General features: G+C 41.9%; 1 protein-coding gene across 2 annotated transcripts in view; it reads left to right on the top strand.

Annotated features, from left to right (window-relative positions):
* Positions 1–22,559, top strand: part of IFT57 (intraflagellar transport 57) — a 192,967-nt gene that overhangs the window by 147,934 nt on the left and 22,474 nt on the right. For both annotated transcript variants that reach the window (XM_069204792.1, XM_069204793.1), the window contains 2 exons: positions 17,117–17,179; positions 22,455–22,521. In XM_069204792.1, coding sequence (XP_069060893.1) covers positions 17,117–17,179; positions 22,455–22,521 — 130 coding nt within the window. The remainder of the gene's footprint in view (positions 1–17,116; positions 17,180–22,454; positions 22,522–22,559) is intronic.

Genomic DNA, 22,559 nt, shown 5'->3' with positions numbered 1-22,559 from the left:
AGATTCGAAGGACACAAAGAAAACCGGCACCAAGAAGATCTAAGGCATGAGAACTGCGGACCTGCTACACAAAGAAAAGGCCCCATACCCTGCCTGTTGCACCCAGGACCTGACAATCACCGCTGCAGAGCTGCTGGACAACTGGACTGACCTCAAGAACCCCAGAGGACCTCCAGGCTTCGCCAATCACCCAAGAACTCCCTCCAAAGTGGAGGTACCACTCTGCTACAAAGAAAAAAACAGCAACCCAGCCGCTAACCCCCAAACCGGAAGTCAGAGCTGGACCCGACGACACACTAACGACCACGAGAGCAACCGCTGCAAGTGTGCCAAGTTTGGTGGCACTGTGCCCTCCAGTGGCGGAACTGCACCAGTATCCCGGGTACTGGTCAGGAAAACCAGCCCACCTGGGGCTGAAAAAGGACCAGGAGGAAGCCCTAGCGGAGGGACTTGAACACCCCAGACCTCCCGCCAGAGTGCCCCTGTTGTCCTGCAAACGACCCTTGAAGCGACTTACCTCCAGATTCAAAGGGCATCTTTGCACACAGCTCCTGACTCACCAATTCGCTCTGCGCCCTGCAGTGAAGAATCTGCTGTGCCTTACGGGTCCCTCCCTCCTTGCAACCTCAACACTCCAAGGGGACCCCAAGGAACCACCTCTAAACCTGCATGCAAGGCCTTTTCCAAGTGGTCCCCCACTGTGGCACTCCACCAGCTCCAGAAACTTATCACTGACGCTCCTGCTGTAACCGGGAGCCGCTTGACCTTCTCCAGCTGGCACAGTTTGCCCACTGACGACCTCGACCAACCTGCAAAAGGAGAACTTGGTAAAGCAACTGTGACTTTCTATTGATTACTATTGTGCGTAATTATGCACAAAAAGACTATGACGGTCATTCTGACCCTGGCAGTTGTAAACTGCCAGGGCAGAGTGCAGCGGAAACACCGCCAACAGGCTGGCGGTGTTTCAGGGGCCATTCTGACCGCGGCGGTAAAGCTGCGGTCAGAAAAGGGAAACCAGCGGTTTCCCGCCGGTTTCCTGCTGCCCCAGGGAATCCTCCACGGCGGCGCTGCAAGCAGCGCCGCCATGGGGATTCCGACCCCCTTCCCGCCATCCTGTTTCTGGCGGTTTTCACCGCCAGAAACAGGAAGGCGGGAACGGGTGTCGTGGGGCCCCTGGGGGCCCCCGCAGTGGCCATGCCACTGGCATGGGCACTGCAGGGGCCCCCTAACAGGGCCCCATTAAGATTTTCAGTGTCTGCAAAGCAGACACTGAAAATCGAGATGGGTGCAACTGCACCCGTCGCACACCAGCAACTCCGCCGTCTCCATTCGGAGCCGGCTTCATTGTTGCTGGGTCTTTCCTGCTGGGCGGGCGGGCAGGTGGGCGGCCTTTTGGCGGTCACCCGCCCGCCCTGCGGGAAAATCAGAATAACCGCGGCGGTCATTTGACCGCGGTGAGGTATTCTGGCGGGGGAACTTTGGCGGGCGGCCTCCGCCACCCGCCGAAGTTAGAATGACCCCCTATGTTTTTTAAACTTCAAAAATCCATATCTCAGAAAGTTCTTAACCAATTTTGATAGTCTTGGTCTTAAAAATTACATAGAAATCGTAAGTATTTTTATAAATTGGTCTCAAGTTATTTCTTCGAATGTGTGAGTTGCATAATTGATACTATGAGCACAACAAATGCTTTGCACTTCACCAAGAATGGCCTAACTACTCGACCAAGCTACCTTAAAAATCAGAGCATTAGGTGATCTAATTTTAACCTCTATAAACCAACGTGTGGTTGCCTGGACCCCCTGCACAGTGTGACTAGCTTTGCACACTAAATAGAGGGCCAGCCTCCTACGCAGCATGCCAGCCACTGTGAGGAAGGGCCTCTTTTTGCATGGTTAGCCCCCTACTTTTTGCCTGGAAATGATGTGGTTTCAAACTGAAAGTGCCCTGGGCCAGATCTCTTTCCCTAAAACTGCAATATGTATTGGCACTTCAGCCACCCTTGTATGCCCCTAGTAAGTAGGGCACTCCAGCCACCGTTGTATACACTATCCCACTGGGTCAAACTGGGATGGCTTGGTGAGCAAAAGAATTGATGGATTAAACCCAGATCTGTGACTTGGGGTGAATGTTTGATTGGTTCCGCATTCTATCCATCATTTGTGTACTACACCTCTGCACCCAGCCACTCCAATGCCATCCAGATTGACCTGTTGGTGTGTATTCCTGACCCTTGCCCAATACTAACCTTAAGTCCAGGAGACTGGTCTATAAATCGCTGTACTTTACCTAAATGCAGTACTTGTTTTTCTCTCCACGGGATAACAATGCAGCTTTTCAAAAATTGCACTGTCAACTTTTCAAAACTGTCAAGAATTCTCTTTCAAAATGTACTTACCTGATTATATTGATTATGGTGCCAAAACATATATAACCATACTTGTTATTTTTGTAAATTGGTATGGATCTTCTTCTTGAGTTGTGTGTCTCATTTTTTGATTGTGTGTGTATTTGCAGATGTCTCACACTCCTCTCTGATGAGCCTAATGCTGCTTCACCACACTCCCCTCTAAAAGAGCACTATGAGATTGCTGGAGCAGGCCCCTGCACACTAGTAAGGGAACCTCAGGACTCTTTGAACGATAGATCTCATTTTGATATATCATAAAAAGAGCAAGCTTCCTACAGAGAGCAATATAACAAAGTTAAGCTTTTCTTTGTGCCTTTTATGTATTACATCGAAATGTATCCCATTTGAGAAAACCATTCGTATAGGGGTTGCTTGCAGTACAGCTAGAACTCTAGAACAGTTCCCACCAAAGTTTATGTGCTCTAAAACTATCCAACGAAAATGCCAAACGATACTGTTCAAACTTTTCTTAGCTTTTGTATTTAGAATTATGTAAGGTGAAATTCTTTTCATTAAGATGTGAACCCACTTCGTTATATGTTAATATTGTTCTGACTCCTCCTATTTTTTATCAGTTCATTCTCTACTTTCACCACAGTCCCATGTCAAATGTTGTTCTTATGCCTTAAGCAGACTTTAGTTGATACTTATAATAAATATTAGCCCCTAACAATGTTGCGTGCTTTCCAAAAACTCCTAAATTATTTTGCTGGAACTCTGTAGCCATGCTGGGATTGTTTTCCTCTGTGAATATTGGCATTAAAGGCATCCAATAAAATATTGTTAATTGAAAGTCTTTTATAAGTCTTCTCTAAATTTGTTGGAGCCTGGGGCCTAATGTGTTACTGTGTTTGGAGACTAGGGACGTGCATTTTGCATATTACCCGATTTGCAAAAATCAATGCAATTTGTGATGGGAAATTCGTACTAATAAGTGGCATCTCAGATTGTCCCTTTGTAGGGGGTTTGTAAAATGACCTGTGTAATGTTGCACCTGGTTGATGAGCAGCAGTGAGCCCTAGCTTCACTCCCCCTTACCTACATAGCGCTTTCATATTCTGAAAAATAATCTGCCATATTGACCCTCATGCCTAGCAGTGCTCTGGCATTTCAAATGCATCCATTGTTGCAGTGTGAACACCCCTCCAGGTTCACAGCTGCCAAATGAAATTACTAGTCCCAGAATTCAAATTAATCAATGGGCACTGGGAAATGGGACTGGCTGAAGAGTTACAAGCAAGCAATAGCTATACTTGGAAAACAATCCCAGTAGATCGAAGACACAAACATGCTTACCAATTTCTTGGCTTCCAGAAACTACAGTTGCCACTAAAATCTAGAGTCTGGTAATCCTGAAAAGGAAAGAAAGCGGTACAGATCTATTTCACCTGTCCTCCCCCACAGGAAAAAAAAGCTGTTCCAGGGAAGCTCAGCCTCTAAAGTTAGCTATTGGCATATGGGTGGACAGACAAAGAGCAGGGAGGAATTATTTTCAATCTTATGGACAGAGAAAACGAATGTGCACCTTGCTTAGCTTGGATCTAACCACCTGGCCCTAATTAATGCCAGAAACTTGGAGTAATCTCCACTATTCTTATCACAGCTTCTGGTAGCCTGCTCACCTACATGTCTCTGCCAGTTCCTTAAAAAATAGCTAGGCTTCTAGTATAACCAGTACAACTGTTCTAACAAGGAATGTCTTCAATGCTTCAAAAAGCTAGACCCATACATTAATACAAGTTCAGGTTGGAAGTCCTTCATAGCTTACTTGTTCTTATATATTTTGTAAACAATATGATTTAGCTAGGAGAACAGTACCCTCTTCCAGGGGAATGTTACACACGTAGTAATTTCTGGGTGAAAGATCGCATATAAATATCGAGAGGAGGAGAGTCTAAAGTTTGTATAACATATTTATGGCCAGCTGGTTGCGTGCGCGCCTAGTCCTTAGTAAGTACACTTACAAGGGGATGCGTATAGGCGGATGAAGGCGGATGAACCTTTTGGATCACATGGAGTATCCTAGCCATGTATTGACCAATGTTATCAATATTCAACATAACCAATCAATAACTACTAAGAGAATCATTAATCATTAGACAATTATATCAGCATTTCATGAATAACCACAACTCAATATACGTTTTAACAATTAGTTAAACTAATGCATAAGGTTAATTCAAACTTTATTCAATCAACTCAGAAATTAATTCATTAGTGACCACCAATAACATAACCTATTCAGAACTTGAGAAAACATATGCTCTAATGCTTCAGCATAAGCTAACAAAGGTGAATATATCAACATTAATAGCAGAGTTCAGCAATCAGTTCGCAATCAATATCACTGTCAAGTCACCCAGAGGAACATTACCTAGTCCAGAATAGCATTAGCATGTGGGACTTCATGTGAAAACAACTTAGAACATGAATTTAGAAAAACATCTAGCTAAGAGAAAACTTATTTAGAAAGCGCATTTGGTACCTAGAAAGAAAGGCACAAAGTTAATCAGTCACATTGTCATAGCTACCTATCCACGGAATGGATCAGCAACAAAGTCAGTCTTTGTCTTCAGGTCATCAATCAACAGCGCATCAGGCTCTTATGAACATAAGCCCAATGACAGAATCTCGAATCGCGTCTTCTGACATCATCAATTCACCCTTCACATCTGAAGTTTTAGCCCTCTGTCCTGACTTTTATTAAAGTTTTCCAGTCCATCCCCCTAATTCCTAATTGGTCAATTAGCCTCCAGATATGACTCTACCCAATAAAATTAATTTAGCAAATCTATGAATTCTAATATTACGCCGTTTTCAGTTCATTGATTGGGTCACTGTATGATGTCCTCATCATCCGGCTTATCAGGTATTAAAAATGTTGCATCTTCTTCTCCAGTCAGTGTCTCTGTTGTTCAAGTCCTGGGAAAGTACATTGAGTCTGTCTTTCACCAAAATTGTTACATGTCCTAGTTCCATCAGGTATATTGCAGAAATTTCTAGCTAAGCTGACTTTATAAGCAGTTCAGGGACAGTTCACACTTTTGCCTTTCTACAGTACGTGGTTATTTTTCAAACGCGCACATTAATTTCTCTACGTTAACTTTTCTATCATTTTCTTTTTAATCGAAACACATAAACATTCATTAATAATGTCTAATTAACATATCTGCTTGAACAGTCCCTACTCTGATGACTAAATATGTCATCACACCATTCTTTACTATCATAATTTTCATAATTCTATTTCTTCTGTATTTTGTCGCCTTCTCAAATCTTCTCTATAGATTTTTTCCCTGTTTCATTCTTCCCTCCTCTGATTATTTTTAGATCTTCTCAGTTTTATCTTTTGACATAATTTGCATGAACCCCATAATCCTAATATGCAAGCAATCACAATTAATATTCCCTGTATGATTTCTAATAATACTCCATTCCAAATGTTACTAAACCAATTTCCCACTGATGCAAATCCTTTTCCAACCTTTTCCCAAACACCTGGTTCTTTCAATTCCTTCAAATCCTTAAGTGAGTTAGTCAGGTTAGTGAGTAAGTCTCTTATCTCCTTACTATTGTTAGGTATGTAGGAGCAGCAATGCCTAGAGTTAATTGTTTTACAGACTCGCCATCTTTCGCTAAAAGAATGTCTAAAGCAAGCCGATTTTGAAGCGTCATAGCTCTATCCGTGGCTAATTCAGTATTTATCAGAAGTATTGCCCCTGTAAAGTTTGTCAGCATGTTATCCACAATAGTAGACAACTTTTGTATCTTGATCGAATTCAGGATGACTCCCACTGAAGGAATCACTGCACCAAAGAAATCTCCCACTATTGCAGAAGAGGTTTCCCTCCTCTGTCACTTATGATGTAATTCAGTCAATTTCGGAAACTTCTTTAAGTCATCTATCTGATAAATCTTTGGGAAAACTATCCCCAAATAACATGTCCCATACCATCCTCTTGGAAGATGGTAATAAGTATTAAGTCCACAAATATGATAGATATCAGGAATCGCAGGGTCCTGACCATTCAACATAAAGGTTCACTTGCTCTGAAACAAAAACACATGCGTACATTCACTCGTACCCACAAATAACGTGTCAGTGGTGACTTTGGCCTATATATACAAAGAGCTTCCCTACGTGTAATGAATTTAATGCTAATTTCCCTTGCGTTTTAATTGCAGTATAAGCATAATCATTCTTGTAAGTCCTTTTCTCAAAACCTTTTTCTAATTTTTCTTTTAATGCTTTTCTCCTGTCATCAGTATGCCCTATGAAGCTCTTCTCTAAAGGTGTAAGCAAGCACATAAGGTTGTTCTTATGCGCATAGGCGGTTCCAAATGTTAGTGTGGGCATCAAGAATCCTCTAACTAATACTATGTCATGCTCTTTAGCTACCCTACTCAAATATCTAATAATAGGAACAAACAAAAACACCAAATCATAATTGGAATAAAAATACTGTATATACTCTTGATTATCAAACCTTGTTAATATCAAGCTACAGCTTATTCCGTAGGTTAATGGTAAGCTGTGGTACGTAACTCCTTCCTCTACTGTCAAAGGAATTTGCGTACACACAAGACAGTCCTTCGCATCCATCATCTCACCATACTCACTCAACCATCGATAGAAAACGTTAAAAGAAAGCTCTCCTTGAGCATTAGTATAGTCATGCAAATACTTCTCATCTAACTTAAACCTCTCCAAAGCTGTCAGTGTAGTAGTCTCAGGAGCAGAAGTATGAGTGGCTCCTTTCACATCAAGAACAGACATTCCCACAGTCACCACTATAAACAAGATTCCACACATAATTGCCAATCCAACACTCATATATCTACAGCGCTTAGCATTTCTACCTTGATTATTTAGCTCAGCCATGATGTGTAAAGAATCAGAAAGCAGAAGTAACTCTTATATAAGGTGCAGTAAAATCAAAAATAAGGAAATTCTTCTCTTATGGTTCAGTCTTACACTCAGGAACCCTTTCCCTTTGTCAAAAATCAATTAGCAGCTTGTCACATCCGGTTTTCAATGTCAAATCAGGTTATCGGTGTCTCTTCAGGTTTGTTTCTCAACTGTCTCTTTATAGTTTTCCAGATTAGCTTAACAATTCAGCTTCTTGTTCACCTTCAGGTTACATCAAAGTACTGACTCTGAACTTCTCTATCAAAACAAAAAAAAATAAACTCATGTTGCCATTCGTTTGTAGTTGCATACGCCCATTCAGGACCTGCGTAGCATCGACTTGATATTCTCCTTCTTTTGAACTTTCAATCACCACTTAATTCTCCTTCACTCAATTCTTCCTTTCTTGTGGTATCTACTTCTTCTTCTATTGTTTCATTTATGACCAATTTATTTTTCTTCCCTATCTGTGACTCAGGCCAATTATCTCCTTTTCTTGATCCTTCTATCAATATTCTTCTCAGGATTGGACACTCCTCCTTCTCTTTCTCTATGGTGTTTTCTCTTGATAGACCTGCAGTGGGCTCAGGAGGGGTCGGATCACTTTGACTTTGTTCCATCTCAACTCTTTCCCCCACTTGGTCTGGCACTTGCTCTATCTGCTTTTCAGCAACTTCTGCTTTTGGGAGAACCTCTGCTGAGCTAGGCTCTCCTGCTGCATCCGTTGAGATTGATTCTTCTGCACCCTCCTGTAATTCTTCACTTTCGTCTCTTACAGGGGGAATCGAGCCATCTTCCACAAGCTATGGTTCAAGTTCAGGCTCTCTTGGCTCTTTTTCTGGTTCAGGTGCGGCAACCTGTTTCGCTGTTGTTGGTGCTCTTAACAACGCTTCTTCATGATCCTGTGGACATACCACTCCCTTTGTATGACTCGCGTGTATCCAGTTCGGGAGTCCTGCACACTTCACAGCTGTCGTAGTTGTCAGGACCACCTGAAATGGACCTCTCCAACGTGGCTCTAAGAACATTTTGCGAACATGTTTTCAGACAACGACCCAGTCATCGGTTCTCAGATTGTGCCCTGGATCGTGGATGGGTGGCAAGGTGGTGGCCTGCACCAGCTGAGAGAAAGAGTGAACCACATCAGCCAGACCCTTGCAGTAGTCCAACACCATATCATCTGTAATATTCACAAGTGCATTGGCTGGAACTGCTGGTAATCTCATTGATCTGCCCATGAGGATCTCATTGGGTGACAGCTCTGTCTTCCTGTCAGGTGTTTTTCTCATCGACATCAACACCAAAGGCAACGCATCTGGCCATTTCATATTCATAGCTGCACACATCTTTGCAGTTCTTGATTTCAAGGTACCATTTATCTGTTCCACTAGTCGTGATGCTTCAGGGCGATAGCTGCAATGCAACTTTTGCGCGATGTTTAATGCTGCACATAAGAGTTTAATCACCTCATTGTTGAAGTGAGTTCCCCTAACTGATTCTAAAGAGATCAGAAACCCAAAACGTGGTATCAACTCCCTGAGCAACAATTTTGCTACTCTGAGACTGTCATTCCTTTTTGTAGGGTATGCTTCAATCCAGTGACTAAAAACGCACACAATCACCAACACATACTTCAATCCTCTACATGCAGGCATCTCAATGATATCCAATTGCATTCTGCTGAATGGACCTCCTGATCTTCCAATGTGGCTCAAGTTCACCACTGTCCTTTTTCCCACATTTAGCTGCTGACTAATTATACAGCGATGACATACTGCCTGTGCTGCCTGCCTAAACTTGGGGTTAAACCAGTCGATCTTGAACAAACTAACCATGGCATCCCTCCCAATGTGTGCCTGGCCATGATAATAACGGGCCATTTGCAACAATAAACTATTGGGCAGGACCATCTGACCCTCCTCAGAAACCCAAATTTCATCAGCATGTTGGACACATTTTAATTTGGACCAGAGTCGTTTCTCTTCTTTGTCAACATTACTTTGCAAAGTTTTCAATTCTTCCAAAGTATCGATCACTTTCAATGCAAAACTTGTACATGTATTATCTTCTGCAATTAATTCCCACTTATCTTTGAATGATATACAGTTCTATGCGCAAAACCTTGCGACTTTCTTCGCATATCCATTTCCCAGTGAGATGTAGTCCTGTGTCTTTTGATGTGCACTGCGTTTTACCATGGCAGTTCCTTCAGGCAACTGTATTGCATACAGAAATTCTTTTATTCTGTCGCCATTTCTTACTGGTGAACCAGTAGAGGTCAAGAAACCTCTTTGCGCCCACAATTGACCAAAATCATGAACAATTCCAAATCCATATTGGCTGTCAGAATAGATTGTACTCTCAGTTTCGCAGAAACATGGCACGCTCTAGTAAGAGCTACCAATTCTGCTACTTGTGCAGAATATACACCTCGAAGCCAAGAAGCTTCTAATGTACCTGTGATTGTGCATACAGCATATCCTGCTCTCAATGTCCCTGTACCATCTCTGAGACATTAACCATCAACAAAGACAATTTGGTAATTTTCTTCCAATCGTGTATCTCTGATATCTGGTCTTGGTTTTGTACACAGCTCGGTTACCTCGAGACAATCATGCTCAATATCTTCCTCTTTTTCAATTTCAACAGTATCACTTGGAAGTAATGTTGCCGGGTTCAGCACTGTACGTCTTTTCAATGTTACATTTGGAGCACCTAGAATGCTCGTCTCATACCTTGTCAGTCTTGCACCAGTCAAATACTGGGTTTTCGTTCTTGTCCAAAACATCTCAACAGAGTGATGAAACATTACCGTCATAGGGTATCCCATCACTATTCCCTCACATTGTGAAAGGCTTTGACCAGCTGCGAAACTGCACGCAGACAACCTGGTAAAGCTGCTGCGATTGGGTCCAAGGTAGCTGAAAAATAGGCTACTGGGCGATAAGCACATCCATGGACCTATGTCAAAACAGACAAAGAACAAGCATCACATTCCTGACAAAACAATGTGAATGGTTTCGTGTAATCAAGCATTCCCAATGCTGGAGCCCTGCACAAACTCTCTCTCAACTCAGTGAACGCTTTCATCTGATCTTCATCTAAGGTTATGGGGTCAGTAACCTCCTTATGTGTCAGCTGCTGCAGTGGTCTGGCAATCTCAGCAAAACTTGGAATCCACTGACGACAATAACCTACCAGTCCCAGAAACATTCTGGCATCTCTCTGTGAAGTCGGGGGACTTCTCTGATGTATCAGTGTAATCCTTTCTCTGGAAATTATTCTTGACCCCTTGTCAATTTGATGTCCCAGGTATTTTACTGACTTCTGACAGTACTGCAATTTCAGAGGTGACACCTTATGTCTAAATGTTCCCAAATGATTCAACAGGGCAATCGAGTCGTACTTCCACTCGTCCCTAGTCTTGGACACTATCAGCAAATAATCAATGTACTGCACTAGAGTCGATTGGTACGGCAGTTCCAATGACTCCAAGTTTTTTCAAAATTTGATTGAACAGAGACGGTGACTCTGTGTACCCTTGTGGAAGCCTCCACCAGCTGTAGACTCTGTCTAGGAATTTGAAACTATAATGAAACTGACTATCCTCATGAAGAGGCACAGAAAAGAAAGCTTGTGACAAGTCAACCACTGTGAACCACTCTGCCTCGCATGGAATCCGAAACAATATTACTGCTGGGTTCGGCACTACAGGACAACACTTGACCACCATGTCATTCACTTTTCGCAAATCTTGCACAATGCACACTTTCCCACAAGGCTTCTTTAAGCCCCTTATCGATGAATTACACGGACTGCTCAACACTTCTTTCAAAACTCCTGGTTTCAAGAAATCTCCAATTATCTGTGCCACTTTCATCAGAACATCTTGTGCCATGTTAGACTGTGGAAGCTGCGGTAATACTACATTCAGTTTCAAAGTGATCTTAATTGGCTCCACTCCCTTGATCAAACCCACTTCTTTATCTGAACTAATACTCATCCATTCATCCTATATTTCATTCTCACTATTTAATGGGAATTGGTGCACTGTGTCACTACTTCTGTCTTGTCTCTGACCTGTGACCTGCTGAGTAAGCATCATCTGTTGCTGTTCCATCGAGGCTTGAGGTATCTGCATTTGCTGTCTAGGTACCATAGGAACCTGCTGCTGCATGGTTGCAGCTTTCTCAATTGTGCACGAGGCATTTGCACCTGCTGCATGGGTTGAAAATTCTGCACTTGATTCTGAAGATTCGAATTAAGCCCTCTCATTCTAGGGATTTTCACAGTTTGAAATGTATTGACATCACTGCTTTGCTGAACAACACCATGCTGCACCATCATCGGACACTCCCGCTTCCAGTATCCCACGTTTCCGCACAGATGACACAGTAACATCTTTTTTAACCCTTGCGCATCATTCTGAACCACTACAATACTCAAATCCAGACAAAGATTCATATTGACTCCACGACCCCTACCTCTCATCTGAGGTTGGAACATAACAGTCCCTGCTGCTGTGGCACCTGTTGCACTAAGGTTCCTTGTACTCCTGTTTGAGCTGCCTTAATTTGCATCACCATTGTTTCTCCTTTGGCTTTTTCTGCTTCAACTCAATCTCATCACTACAGTATTTCGCATACTGCAAAACCTCATCAGTCGGTTTCGCTTGCCAACAAATGACTCTTAATCATCTGCCCTACTTCAGCTCTCAACCTTCGAACCTGAACACATAGTGCAACATGTCTTTCGTCTCAATTGCTTCTTTACCTCTGTACTCTTTGAACGCTTTCAGAAATCTCTCATAGTAGGTATGTATCGACTCCTTTACTTCCTGCACTGTCCTGTCAATTCTCTGCCAATCAGTATTTTTAGGCAAACTTCTCGTCTTCAGGAACTCAATCACCTTATAATAAAGTTTCATCACTTCAGGTGATGGGGCACCTGTAACCCTATCCCTTTCTGGTTAACTACTCAACCAATCCACTGCTCTCTTGCACTCAACCCACAAGTCAGGTGGAACCACTATCTCCAACAGAGTATTCAAATCTTCCCACATACATTTAGAAAGTTTCACAAATCTGTCTGTCTGCTGGTGCCACTCAACTGGTTTCTCTCTCAATTTCGGATAATCATTTGTGAATGACAGAATATCACTCTTGTGCCATGGAACATGAAAGAATTGCCCTCCTGGGATTTTCCTCGTTTGTAAGATTTTTACTGGATCCTTTTCTTTCTGAACACCTTCAGAGACCCTTCTTGTGAATCTCATTTCCGTTTATCCTTCTTCTTTGCCCATCTACTATCCCACTTCTGTAATGCTCCCCAAATCTGTGCACTCTTTTCATCCCTGCTGATCTCATGTGATCAAAATCCTTTGTCTCTAAGTCTAGTCTGTAACTCCTTTTCAAGTGCTTTGTTTTCTCAATCTCTGTGTCATGTTTATCTGTCAAGTCTGCCAACTTCTGATGTATCTTGCCCACTTCTTTCGTAATTCTCGGACATAAGTATCTTAGCTCCTCTTCTGTATAGGATTCTAACCTGTTCACTCCCATTGATCCCTCAACTAATTCAGTTATTTCTGTAGCCCGTCTTATGCGATCAATCTGCTCTTCACCCTTGGATGTATTCCGAGGAGTATTTAAACTATCCAACCACTCATTCAGTTGCTGTGCTGTCAATCCCTGTAACGAGATGTTGCTTGCATTCGGCATTGGGAACTGTTGTACCACTGCACTTGGAGTTTGCGGTGTCAAAAGCTTCAAGCTCTGACTTACACTCGGGGCATTTACTGCATCTGGAAGCGCAACAAGTGGACTAAGGTCCATTAACGGCCTAGATCCATCAGTGGTCTGTCCCATAGACGATATTACCTGCACATGATCTCTCACCATCCTCCTTACGAGGCTTTGTGACATTTCACACTGTTCTCCTGCAATCGGCTTCTTTTGTGCAAACAATGGTACCACTGGACCAACAGTAATCGGCAGCGGTATTGCATCTGGTGCCGCTCGGACACCTGCATTTTGTGGAAGAACTACTCCCATACTCTGATTTATCACTGATGTTACATCTGATTGTGTCCCTGTCATTGGTGTGAACTTCGGCAAACCCTGTGGCTTTGCCTGAGGCAACAACATTGGAGTTGGCTCAGTCTGAACTAGCATTGATCTCTGTACCACTTCCTCTGTGGGAACCATTAAGTTCGAAGTTGTCTCACGAATTGGTACCTCTGGACAAATTCTCTGTATCGGTGGTGGGTGCATCTGTGCTTGGACCAACGAAGTAGTCACTGCATTAGGAGTACTCTGCACTACCCCTTGTACCTGTCCAGTATCTATCTGCACTGGTCCCACTGCCCCGACATATGGGCTGGGGCAGTTGGAGCAGAACTAGTACTTGAACCCCCTTCATGTGTCGTATATGGTGGAGGTCGGTCCCTCAACATCTGAGTAAAAAGATCCTCAACATCTGAATCCTCTTCTCCCACATAAGTCTTTTTCTTCTTCTTACCCACTGAACTCTTAGCACTCTTGCTAGTATCCTCTGTCTCTTCTGACTCATCTTCTTCTGTAATTGCAGGAAACCACTTAACCCCCTGCAACGTCGCCATTCTCCACTTTTTCTGTTCCCAATCCCATCTTGCCTCTGCTAAGGACTTCTCTACCTTCTTTATTCTCCTCTGAAATTCATCTCTTGCTGTTGTCTTGCTGTGAGCTCCCAAACCGCTAAGGCCTCAAACTGTGCCGGTCTCAGAAGTGACTTTGTCTCATATAGCGTCATTCGCAACTGATCCAGGATTCTTAAGTCAAACGTTCCATGCTCTGGAAATGCTAAAACTCCCTGTTTCTCTGTCAATTTGCACCATTGCTTTAACCAAAGACATGGCGCGACACCTCGCTCCTCCATCACAATAAATGCCGGAGAATTTTCCGGTGGGGCTGGCTCCCCCACAGTCACCTTAATGTAAGAATCACCCTTCAATGCACCCTTCAAGGCTTTGAAAAACTTCATATTCTCTGTTGTATTTATTTCAATTCAATCACCCGCCTTCTCAACCAATTGCCTCTTACGGACGGCTGCCAATCCGCTCACGACTATTCTTACTAACCAACCTATCTCAGCACGGCTCACTCTGACGTCACACTCACACACTGCGGCTGACAGTCTTGCGGCTTGTCCTCCTAATCTTCAATTCACACAAAACGAATGCAAAACTATTGCGAGCACTTCACCAAAAACCAATAACCAAAAACAAACCTCTCAACTGATCAGTGGGTCTGTCCTGGTGCACATAGGACTCGCCAAATCTCAGTCGAACATTTCTCATACTCACTTAACTTACACTCCGACTTGTTGACGACGCCCGATCATCCTACTAAACCAGACAGATTACAACATATAACCAAGTGTCTCCTACACTTGTCAATATACTCTGGAGTCTTTAGACCACACAGGGTCCGTACATCACCAACAACCACGTGGACAATTTTTTAGCACAAAGCGCCACATACAAATGAAGTTCGACGACTTCCCTGCTCTCACACTGCGGAGTACGCACACTCCGACTAAACCTCAACTGGAGTACACAAACTCACATAGATCACAATTCACTTGCGATCTGCGTAAGCCTTTGCAAGCGCAACCTACCACTTTCTCACTATCATAAATATGCCGAGAACATACCCAACTTTACTAGCGGGATCCAGGATCTGGGAAAGTCATTTCTGGTCTTAAGGGGACATCATGCTTACTACAATTGCCATTACGAAAAATAAAATCCAAATCGCGATAATAATGAACAACTAACCCCAAGTCAAACTACCACCATAACCATTAATCACCACATAACTAGTTCTTCAAGGAAACTAACCATCAAGCTGCTACCAAAAACTGCTAGCGCTCCTGGTCCTTAGTAAGTAAACTTACAAGGGGACGTGTATAGGCCGATGAACCTTTTAGATCACATGGAGTATCCTAGCCATGTAGTGACCAATGTTATCAATATTCAACATAACCAATCAATAACTACTAAGAGAATCATTGATCATTAGACAATTATATCAACATTTCATGACTAACCAAAACTCAAGATATGTTTTAACAATTTTGATTTCCCTATTAGCTAAAATTCTAATACATAAGGTTAATTCAAACTTTATTCATTCAACTCAGAATTAATTCATTAGTGACTACCAATAGCATAACATAATCAGAACCTGAGAAAACATATGATCTAATGCTTCAGCATAAGCTAACAAAGGTGAATATATCAACATTAATAGCAGAGTTCAGCAATCAGTTCGTCAATCAAGATCACTGTCAAGTCACCCAGAGGAGAACCTTACCTAGCCCAGATTAGCATTAGCATGTGGGACTTCATGCGAAAACAATTTAGAACATGAATTTAGAAAAACATCTAGCTAAGAGGAAACTTATTTAGGCAGCGCAGTTGGTACCTAGAAAGTAAGGCACAAAGTTAATCAGTCACATTGTCATAGCTACCTATCCACGGAATGAATCAGGAACAAAGTCAGTCTTTGTCTTCAGGTCATTAATCGATCATCAATGCATCATTCTCTCATGAGCATAAGCCCAGTGACAGAATCTCGAATCGCGTCATCTAGCATCATCAATTCACCCTTCACATCTGAAGTTTAAACCCTCTATCATGACTTTTTATTAAAGTTTGCCAGTCCATCCCCCTAATTCCTACTTGGTCAGTTAGTCTCCAGATATGACTCTACCCAATAAAATTAATTTTGCAAATTTATGAATTCTAATATTAGGCCGTTCTCAGTTCGTTGATTGGTTCACTGTATGATGTCCTCATCATACGGCTCATCAAGTATCGAAAATGTTGCATCTTCTTCTCCAGTCAGTGTCTCCGTTGTTCGAGTCCTGGGAAAGTACATCGAACCAAAATTGTTACATGTCCTAGTTCCATCATCTCCTGTCCGTCGGCACATTGCAGAAAATTCTAGCTAAGAAGACTTTATAAGCAGTTCAGGGTCAGTTCACACGTTTGCTTTTATACAGTACGTGGTTATTCTGCTGCTGACAAAATTAGGCCACAACTTCAGCTATGTTAACTGTACAATATAATGCAAAAGATACATCTTAATATGACATACTACTACATTGTTATTACACATTTTCAATATTTCACACATTTTTTATCATTTTAGTACAAGTTCATATAAGTTGGCTGTCACTCCTTGTGGGCACATTTTTCAAACATGCACATTAATTTCTCTACATTAACTTTTCTATAATTTTCTTGTTAATCAAAACACATAAACATTCATTAATAATTTCTAATGAACATATCTGCTTCAATATGGGCAACTTTAAGTCTCAGGTTTGTTGTTACATCAACATGCCTTAGTGAAAGTGTTTGACTTTGGAGAGGTATAATTAACTGTTCCAACTCAATTCTGCGCATCAGTAGGGAAAGCGTTGGACTTTGAAATCCAACGCTGCTTTCCCTAAGGCATGTTGATATAACAATATGTGTGGTAAAGGCATTGGTGTTAAAGACATATTTGTTGTAACCCTTGTGATGTAAAAGCATGAATGGTTCCGGCTGAATGCTGTTTCCCCCTCATAAACTGAGCACTGTAAAAAGAGTGAGGGATGAGTGTTGAGAAGACTACTGATTGATGAAGTAACTTTGAAAAGTTGTTTTCCTTAATGCTAGATGACATTTTATGCAGAGAAGCATTTTGAACACTGGTTGAAATATTGTTTCACAATTTGCTTGTATCATACAATTGTATCTTGTTTTTCAGGCAAAAGAAAGGTATCAACATGGAAGTGGAGGAGTAACAGAAAGGGCTAGAGTACTTTCAGAGGTAATGCTTGTGTTCACGTTTCACCATGTTCTTTTTTTCTAGCTGTATCTTATTCCAGTAAGGGTTTATAACATTTTTGTAATTAAATGAAAGGTTAACACTGGTATGTTTCAATGGGCACTTGACTTGAGATAGGGTTTGATGGGATATTTTTTGTTCAAGTGAACCACGTACCTTGTTGCTAATCTAATAAATCAGGGTCTTTAATAGTGCAAACTTGATTGTGGACTGGACATTCTCTGATCACCATTTTCCAACCTAATGTCTTGTACTGACTTCATCATCTTATTATGACTGAACAAAAAACCCTTATGAATTAGGAAACTAATTTAAAGGTAGACTAGTCAATCTCAATATTTCAAACACAACTGACATTTGGGGACCATGTTGAATAAAAAGGTCTCTTTATATCTGCTTCCTCGTTATTCTTTCTATTTGGAGAGAGGAATGAGAAGTTGAGTGTGAAGCTACTTGCATCCATATTGCTGCATGACCATTGCCTCAGAGACTTACGGAAAAGCAAGACAATTGTATCAAAACCCTCTTCCTTCCATTATAGCTCTGTACTCAGCTGGATGACCTTGCAGTGTTGCTTAGTGCCCCTAGCTTCCTAAGCAGCAGAATGGAAGGTTTTCATTAAATTTGTTAGCACAACTATTGTCAGCCTGTTTATGAAATGTTATAAGGCTCTCTCATGCTCTGTTTACTATCATCGCAGTTAAAAATATTAGTTTCCTAAGCCTTCCATATACACATTCTAAAGTATTAGTGTAGTCATTTTTATTATACAAGTAGGCCTCTTTTGTATGTTACATGCGCAGGCTGTCAGGAGATACCCAACCACTGAAGTCACAGTCCTGTGTCAGAGGAGGAAATCTCAAATCTATCTCAGAAAACAAAAACCTCTAATATGCCAGCTGGGCCATGCAGGGCAACATCTATTAAGACATTTCTCCCTACCCTTGCAGTGTACATCACAAACATAACCTCTAGCACCTAAGTAAAATACTAGAAAGGGAAATAATCAAAGAACTGCAAGAACATGGTAGACAAAGCAACATCCTGCATGATTTTCGGTCGAGGTTAAGACAATTTAAAAGGGCATAATTCAGCTTTTGTCAACATCACAGCTAGTTGTGCCGCCCCAGGAGCCAAGCTATGGGGACACTGCATTTATTAAGTCGTACAGAGGCCAAGGACACCTGCTCCAGAGATCTCTAAGTGCTCAGCATGACATGACCAATCACATACATTACATGCCAATAGACCAATTCAAGCGGGAGACTTGATTTTTGAAGAACAAAATGGCTTCATTTTGACTGTCTCCTGTCTAAATTGCCTCTGCTTCAATTGACGTCAACAGGAGAAACATATACTCCAGATATTATTTATTTATTTTAATCTCCCCTTTTAAAATGTTGGTATGTATCCAATCACTGTGTGCCTTTAAAATGAATCCACACAGTGATTGGTCAAATTGTTTGATCTTTTGTCCCTTGAGCTTACTTCTCAGTGCGGGTCTGTGAGGAAATGCCAGTCTGAAGCATTGTGACGATAACCAATCCTTGCTTTACGCTCATGCTATTTATGTCACTAAAGAGCATGTGAGCAACACAAGGATTGGTTTGGTCAGGGGAGTCCAGCCTTCCACAGGAGACCAGAGGGGCTATGGTGTTTTCCTGCTGGCTCCTCAATACAGCGTAGGTTCAAGAAGCGTAAAGTGTGCATGTTGGGCTGCTGAGGGTAAGGCATCTATCCAACATGATATACACCCTTTGCCTTCATCCATGCTGCCTGCCAATCAGTTTGACTGGCCCAGCCCTGCCCTAGATAGCAGATCGACAACACAGAGGCAAGGAGGTAAGCATTAGCATTTATTTAGCAGGTGCCTTTCATACAGTGGTTCGTTGGTGCTTATTCAGTAGGGTAAAGCCCCTTTTCCTCAGCGTAGTAGCCACCTCTATAAAATAGAGGATGTCAGTACAATTGAAGGACCAAGTGAAGATAACAAAGAGAAGAAAGTGAAGAGTTTGAACAGCTTGGAAGAAAACAATGTAGGTAATGAAGTTCATATTGGCTGTTTGGTTGGAAATAGGTTGAAAAACAATAAATGGGCTCAGATTCTCAAACAGATAGGTCATAAAATAGAAATGCTTACTAGAAGTATGAAAATAGATGTGGTAATGGCAAGGCTGGGTAAAAAAGAAATGAAGCTGAAAGTAACCTGCGTGATGTTAACATGACCGATTATCACACACCCTGTGATGTGAGCCCTGATAGTGACAACACAAACAACAGTTATAACCGCTCCATTATTATGGCATTGTAAACCATATATGAAGGTAATACAAATTTGAAAAAAATGTGCTTCCTCCCCATCACAAAGCTGTATAGGCAAGATACATGTGGAGGAAATAATGTTTTGGAATACTTATAAAGTGGAAATACATCATGTGAAAATACCAGTAGATATCACTGTAAATGATGACAATTCAACATAGGCCAGATACCTTCAAGTAATAAGAAGGTTTTGTATGCTTATGCTAGTCCGTATGTGCCTTCAGATTTTACCTTTAGATCAGAAATGTTGTATTATAAGAATGAGATTGAGGGCATGGTAGAGTATGCAGTTAAATTACTCAGTGGGCCCTCAGGATACGTGGAAGATGGATAATTTACTTCAACTATTTACAATATTTGAAGAACAGCCAGTTTAATTTCTGTGGATGTAGCAAGTTTGATTTTTTCCAGCCAAAACGAGGCAACCTACATAAATCACTAGAATGGTAGTCCAGCTCTCTGCATGTGAATAAATGATTTTAAAATGGGTTAATGCAACTGGGAATAAAAGATTAGCAGGGCAACAGTAAATGATATCTGACTGCGGGGCAAGGCTGACAACTTTACCCATATTTCCTCAATGCTAAAGCTTGGAGGGAGAAGAAGACCCCTTTCAACACCTGTGGCACTAGAAAGATCTTGCTCTTTTCCTGCTGATTGGGGTGCACCGGGCCAAGACTAGGCCCGCCTGTACCTGTGGAAGCCTGAAAGATGCTGGGATGGGCGCCCCCTGTTTGATCCCATTTCTGTTAACTCCTTCACTGCCAGGCCTTTTCCCCCTCAGGTGCCAAGCCTTTTTTTTTGGCTATTTGGGGCACTTCGCGCTTAGGCCCTCATAACTTTTTGTCCAGATAAGTTACCCACCCCAAATTTGAGTCCTTTTTTCCCCAACATCCCAGGGATTCAAGAGGTACCTAGAGTTTGTGGGTTCTCTTGGAGGAGACCAAGAAAGTAGCCAAAATACTGCAAAAACTTTGTTTCTTTAAAAAACAAAATGGGAAAAAAGGGCTTGAGAAGAAGGCTTGTGGTTTTTACCCTAAAAATAACATTAACAAAGGGTTTGCAGTGCTAAAATCACCATATTCCCAGCTTTCAGGAACAGGTAGACATGAATCAGGAAACTACATTTTTCATTACGATTCTGGCATTTTACTGGGGCATACCCCATTTGCACTATTTTTTGTGCTTTCAGCTTCCTTCCTGTTAGTGACAGAAATGGGCCTGAAACCAGTGGTGGATCCCGGACAGCTAAACATTTCTAAAAATGAGACAAAATTCTGAATTCAGCAAGGGGTCATTTGTGTAGATCCTACAAAGTTTTCCTACAGATGTCAGATTTTCGAAAGCAATATACCGTCACGTCTGCTGTACTCTTCTGGTTGCGGGGATATATAGGGCTTGAAGGTTCATCAAGAACTCTAGGTACCCAGAGCCAATAAAGGTGCTGCACCTTGCAATGGATTTTCATTGTATACTGGGTATACAGCAATTCATTTGGTGAAATATAAAGAGTGAAAAATAGGTATGAAGGTAACCTTTGTATTTCCAAAATAGGCACAAGATAATGTGTTGAGAAGCAGTGGTTATTTGCACATCTCTGAATTCCAGGGTCCTCATACTAGTATGTGAATTAAAGGGCATTTCTCAAATAGGTGTATTTTTTACACACTGTCTTAAATTTGGAAGGAAAAAATGTAGAGAAATACAAGGGGCAATAATACTTGTTCTGCTATTCTGTGTTCCCTCAAGTCTCCTGATAAAAATGGTACCTCACTTGTGTGGGTAGGCCTAATGCCCACGACAGGAAACGCAACATGGACAAATCACATTTTTACATTGAAATCCGATGTTTTTTTGGGAAAGTGCCTAGCTGTGGATTTTGGCCTCAAGCTCAGCTGGCACCTAGGGAAATCTACCAAACAGCAGGCAAGGGACCCCACGTCTGGGCATACCCTAGCCACTTAGGGCGCACAAGGCAATATCACAAAATAAAATGGTGAACTGAGTGTTGAAACTTTTCAAACACTCACCCCAGTCACAGATCTGGGTTTAATCCATTGTTATTTTGCTTGCCACTTCACCCTAGTTCAGACTGAGCCATATGCAAATCAATTTTGACCCTGCTTCCAATGGGAGCAGTCCAGCCTGAACTACCAGGCCATGCTCACTGTGCCACTGGATTCAAGCTAGCCTGGCTGATGAAGGGTGATACCCTGAAACCGGTCCCAGGATGCTTGTTTCTGGTCCAGGGAAGACCTGGCCTGGTAGTTCGGGCTGGACTGTTCCCATGGGGAGCAGGGTCAAGACTGATTTGCATATGGCTGGGTCTAAACTGGAATGGCATGGCAAGCAAAAAAAAAAAAAAAAACTGATGGATTAAACCCAGAGCTGTGACTGGGGGTGAATGTTTGATTTGTTCTGCATTCTGTCCATCATCTGTTGTTTTTACAAGGTGTAGACGCACAGCAGCTCTCCAGATGGCATTGTGGGAGAGTGAGTGGTTTGCTGTCGGGTAAAGGTCCTGGGTCTAGAAGCAAGCAGTAAGTGGAATAAGGAGATTGGGGCTGTGGTTACTTTGGTCCTGTGGGGCTGCTGCAGCTGCTGGAGAACGTTTTGGTCATTCAGAGCACACAGGCAAGAATATCTGTGTAGAGAGGAAGCTAAGAACTACCCCTACTTGTTTGTAGTTCACTGCACATACCCAGGACAACAAACAGTATTCCATTAAATTGCAGCAAAGTCACATTTGCTTCAAACATTAAAAATGTGACATAATGTTATTTTGGATTAACTTCATTTGTAAGAGACGTAGTTTTAAGGTGCTAGTTCATAGGTTGATTTGAAACATTGAATATTGTAAGTATTGTTCTTAATTAAGATGTGTAAAATATGTTGCAACGGACTACTTGTTGACTCCAAAACCCTTTATTTAAAGATCACAGAAGAATTAGAAAAAGTCAAACAGGAAATGGAAGAAAAAGGAAGTAGTATGACAGATGGAAGTAAGTGCCTTTTGATTATGTACATTTTAAATTTGGTA

This window comes from Pleurodeles waltl, chromosome 8, assembly GCF_031143425.1.
Source record: "Pleurodeles waltl isolate 20211129_DDA chromosome 8, aPleWal1.hap1.20221129, whole genome shotgun sequence".
Lineage (NCBI taxonomy): Eukaryota > Metazoa > Chordata > Amphibia > Caudata > Salamandridae > Pleurodeles > Pleurodeles waltl.
This window is presented reverse-complemented; position numbering and strand designations above follow the sequence as displayed.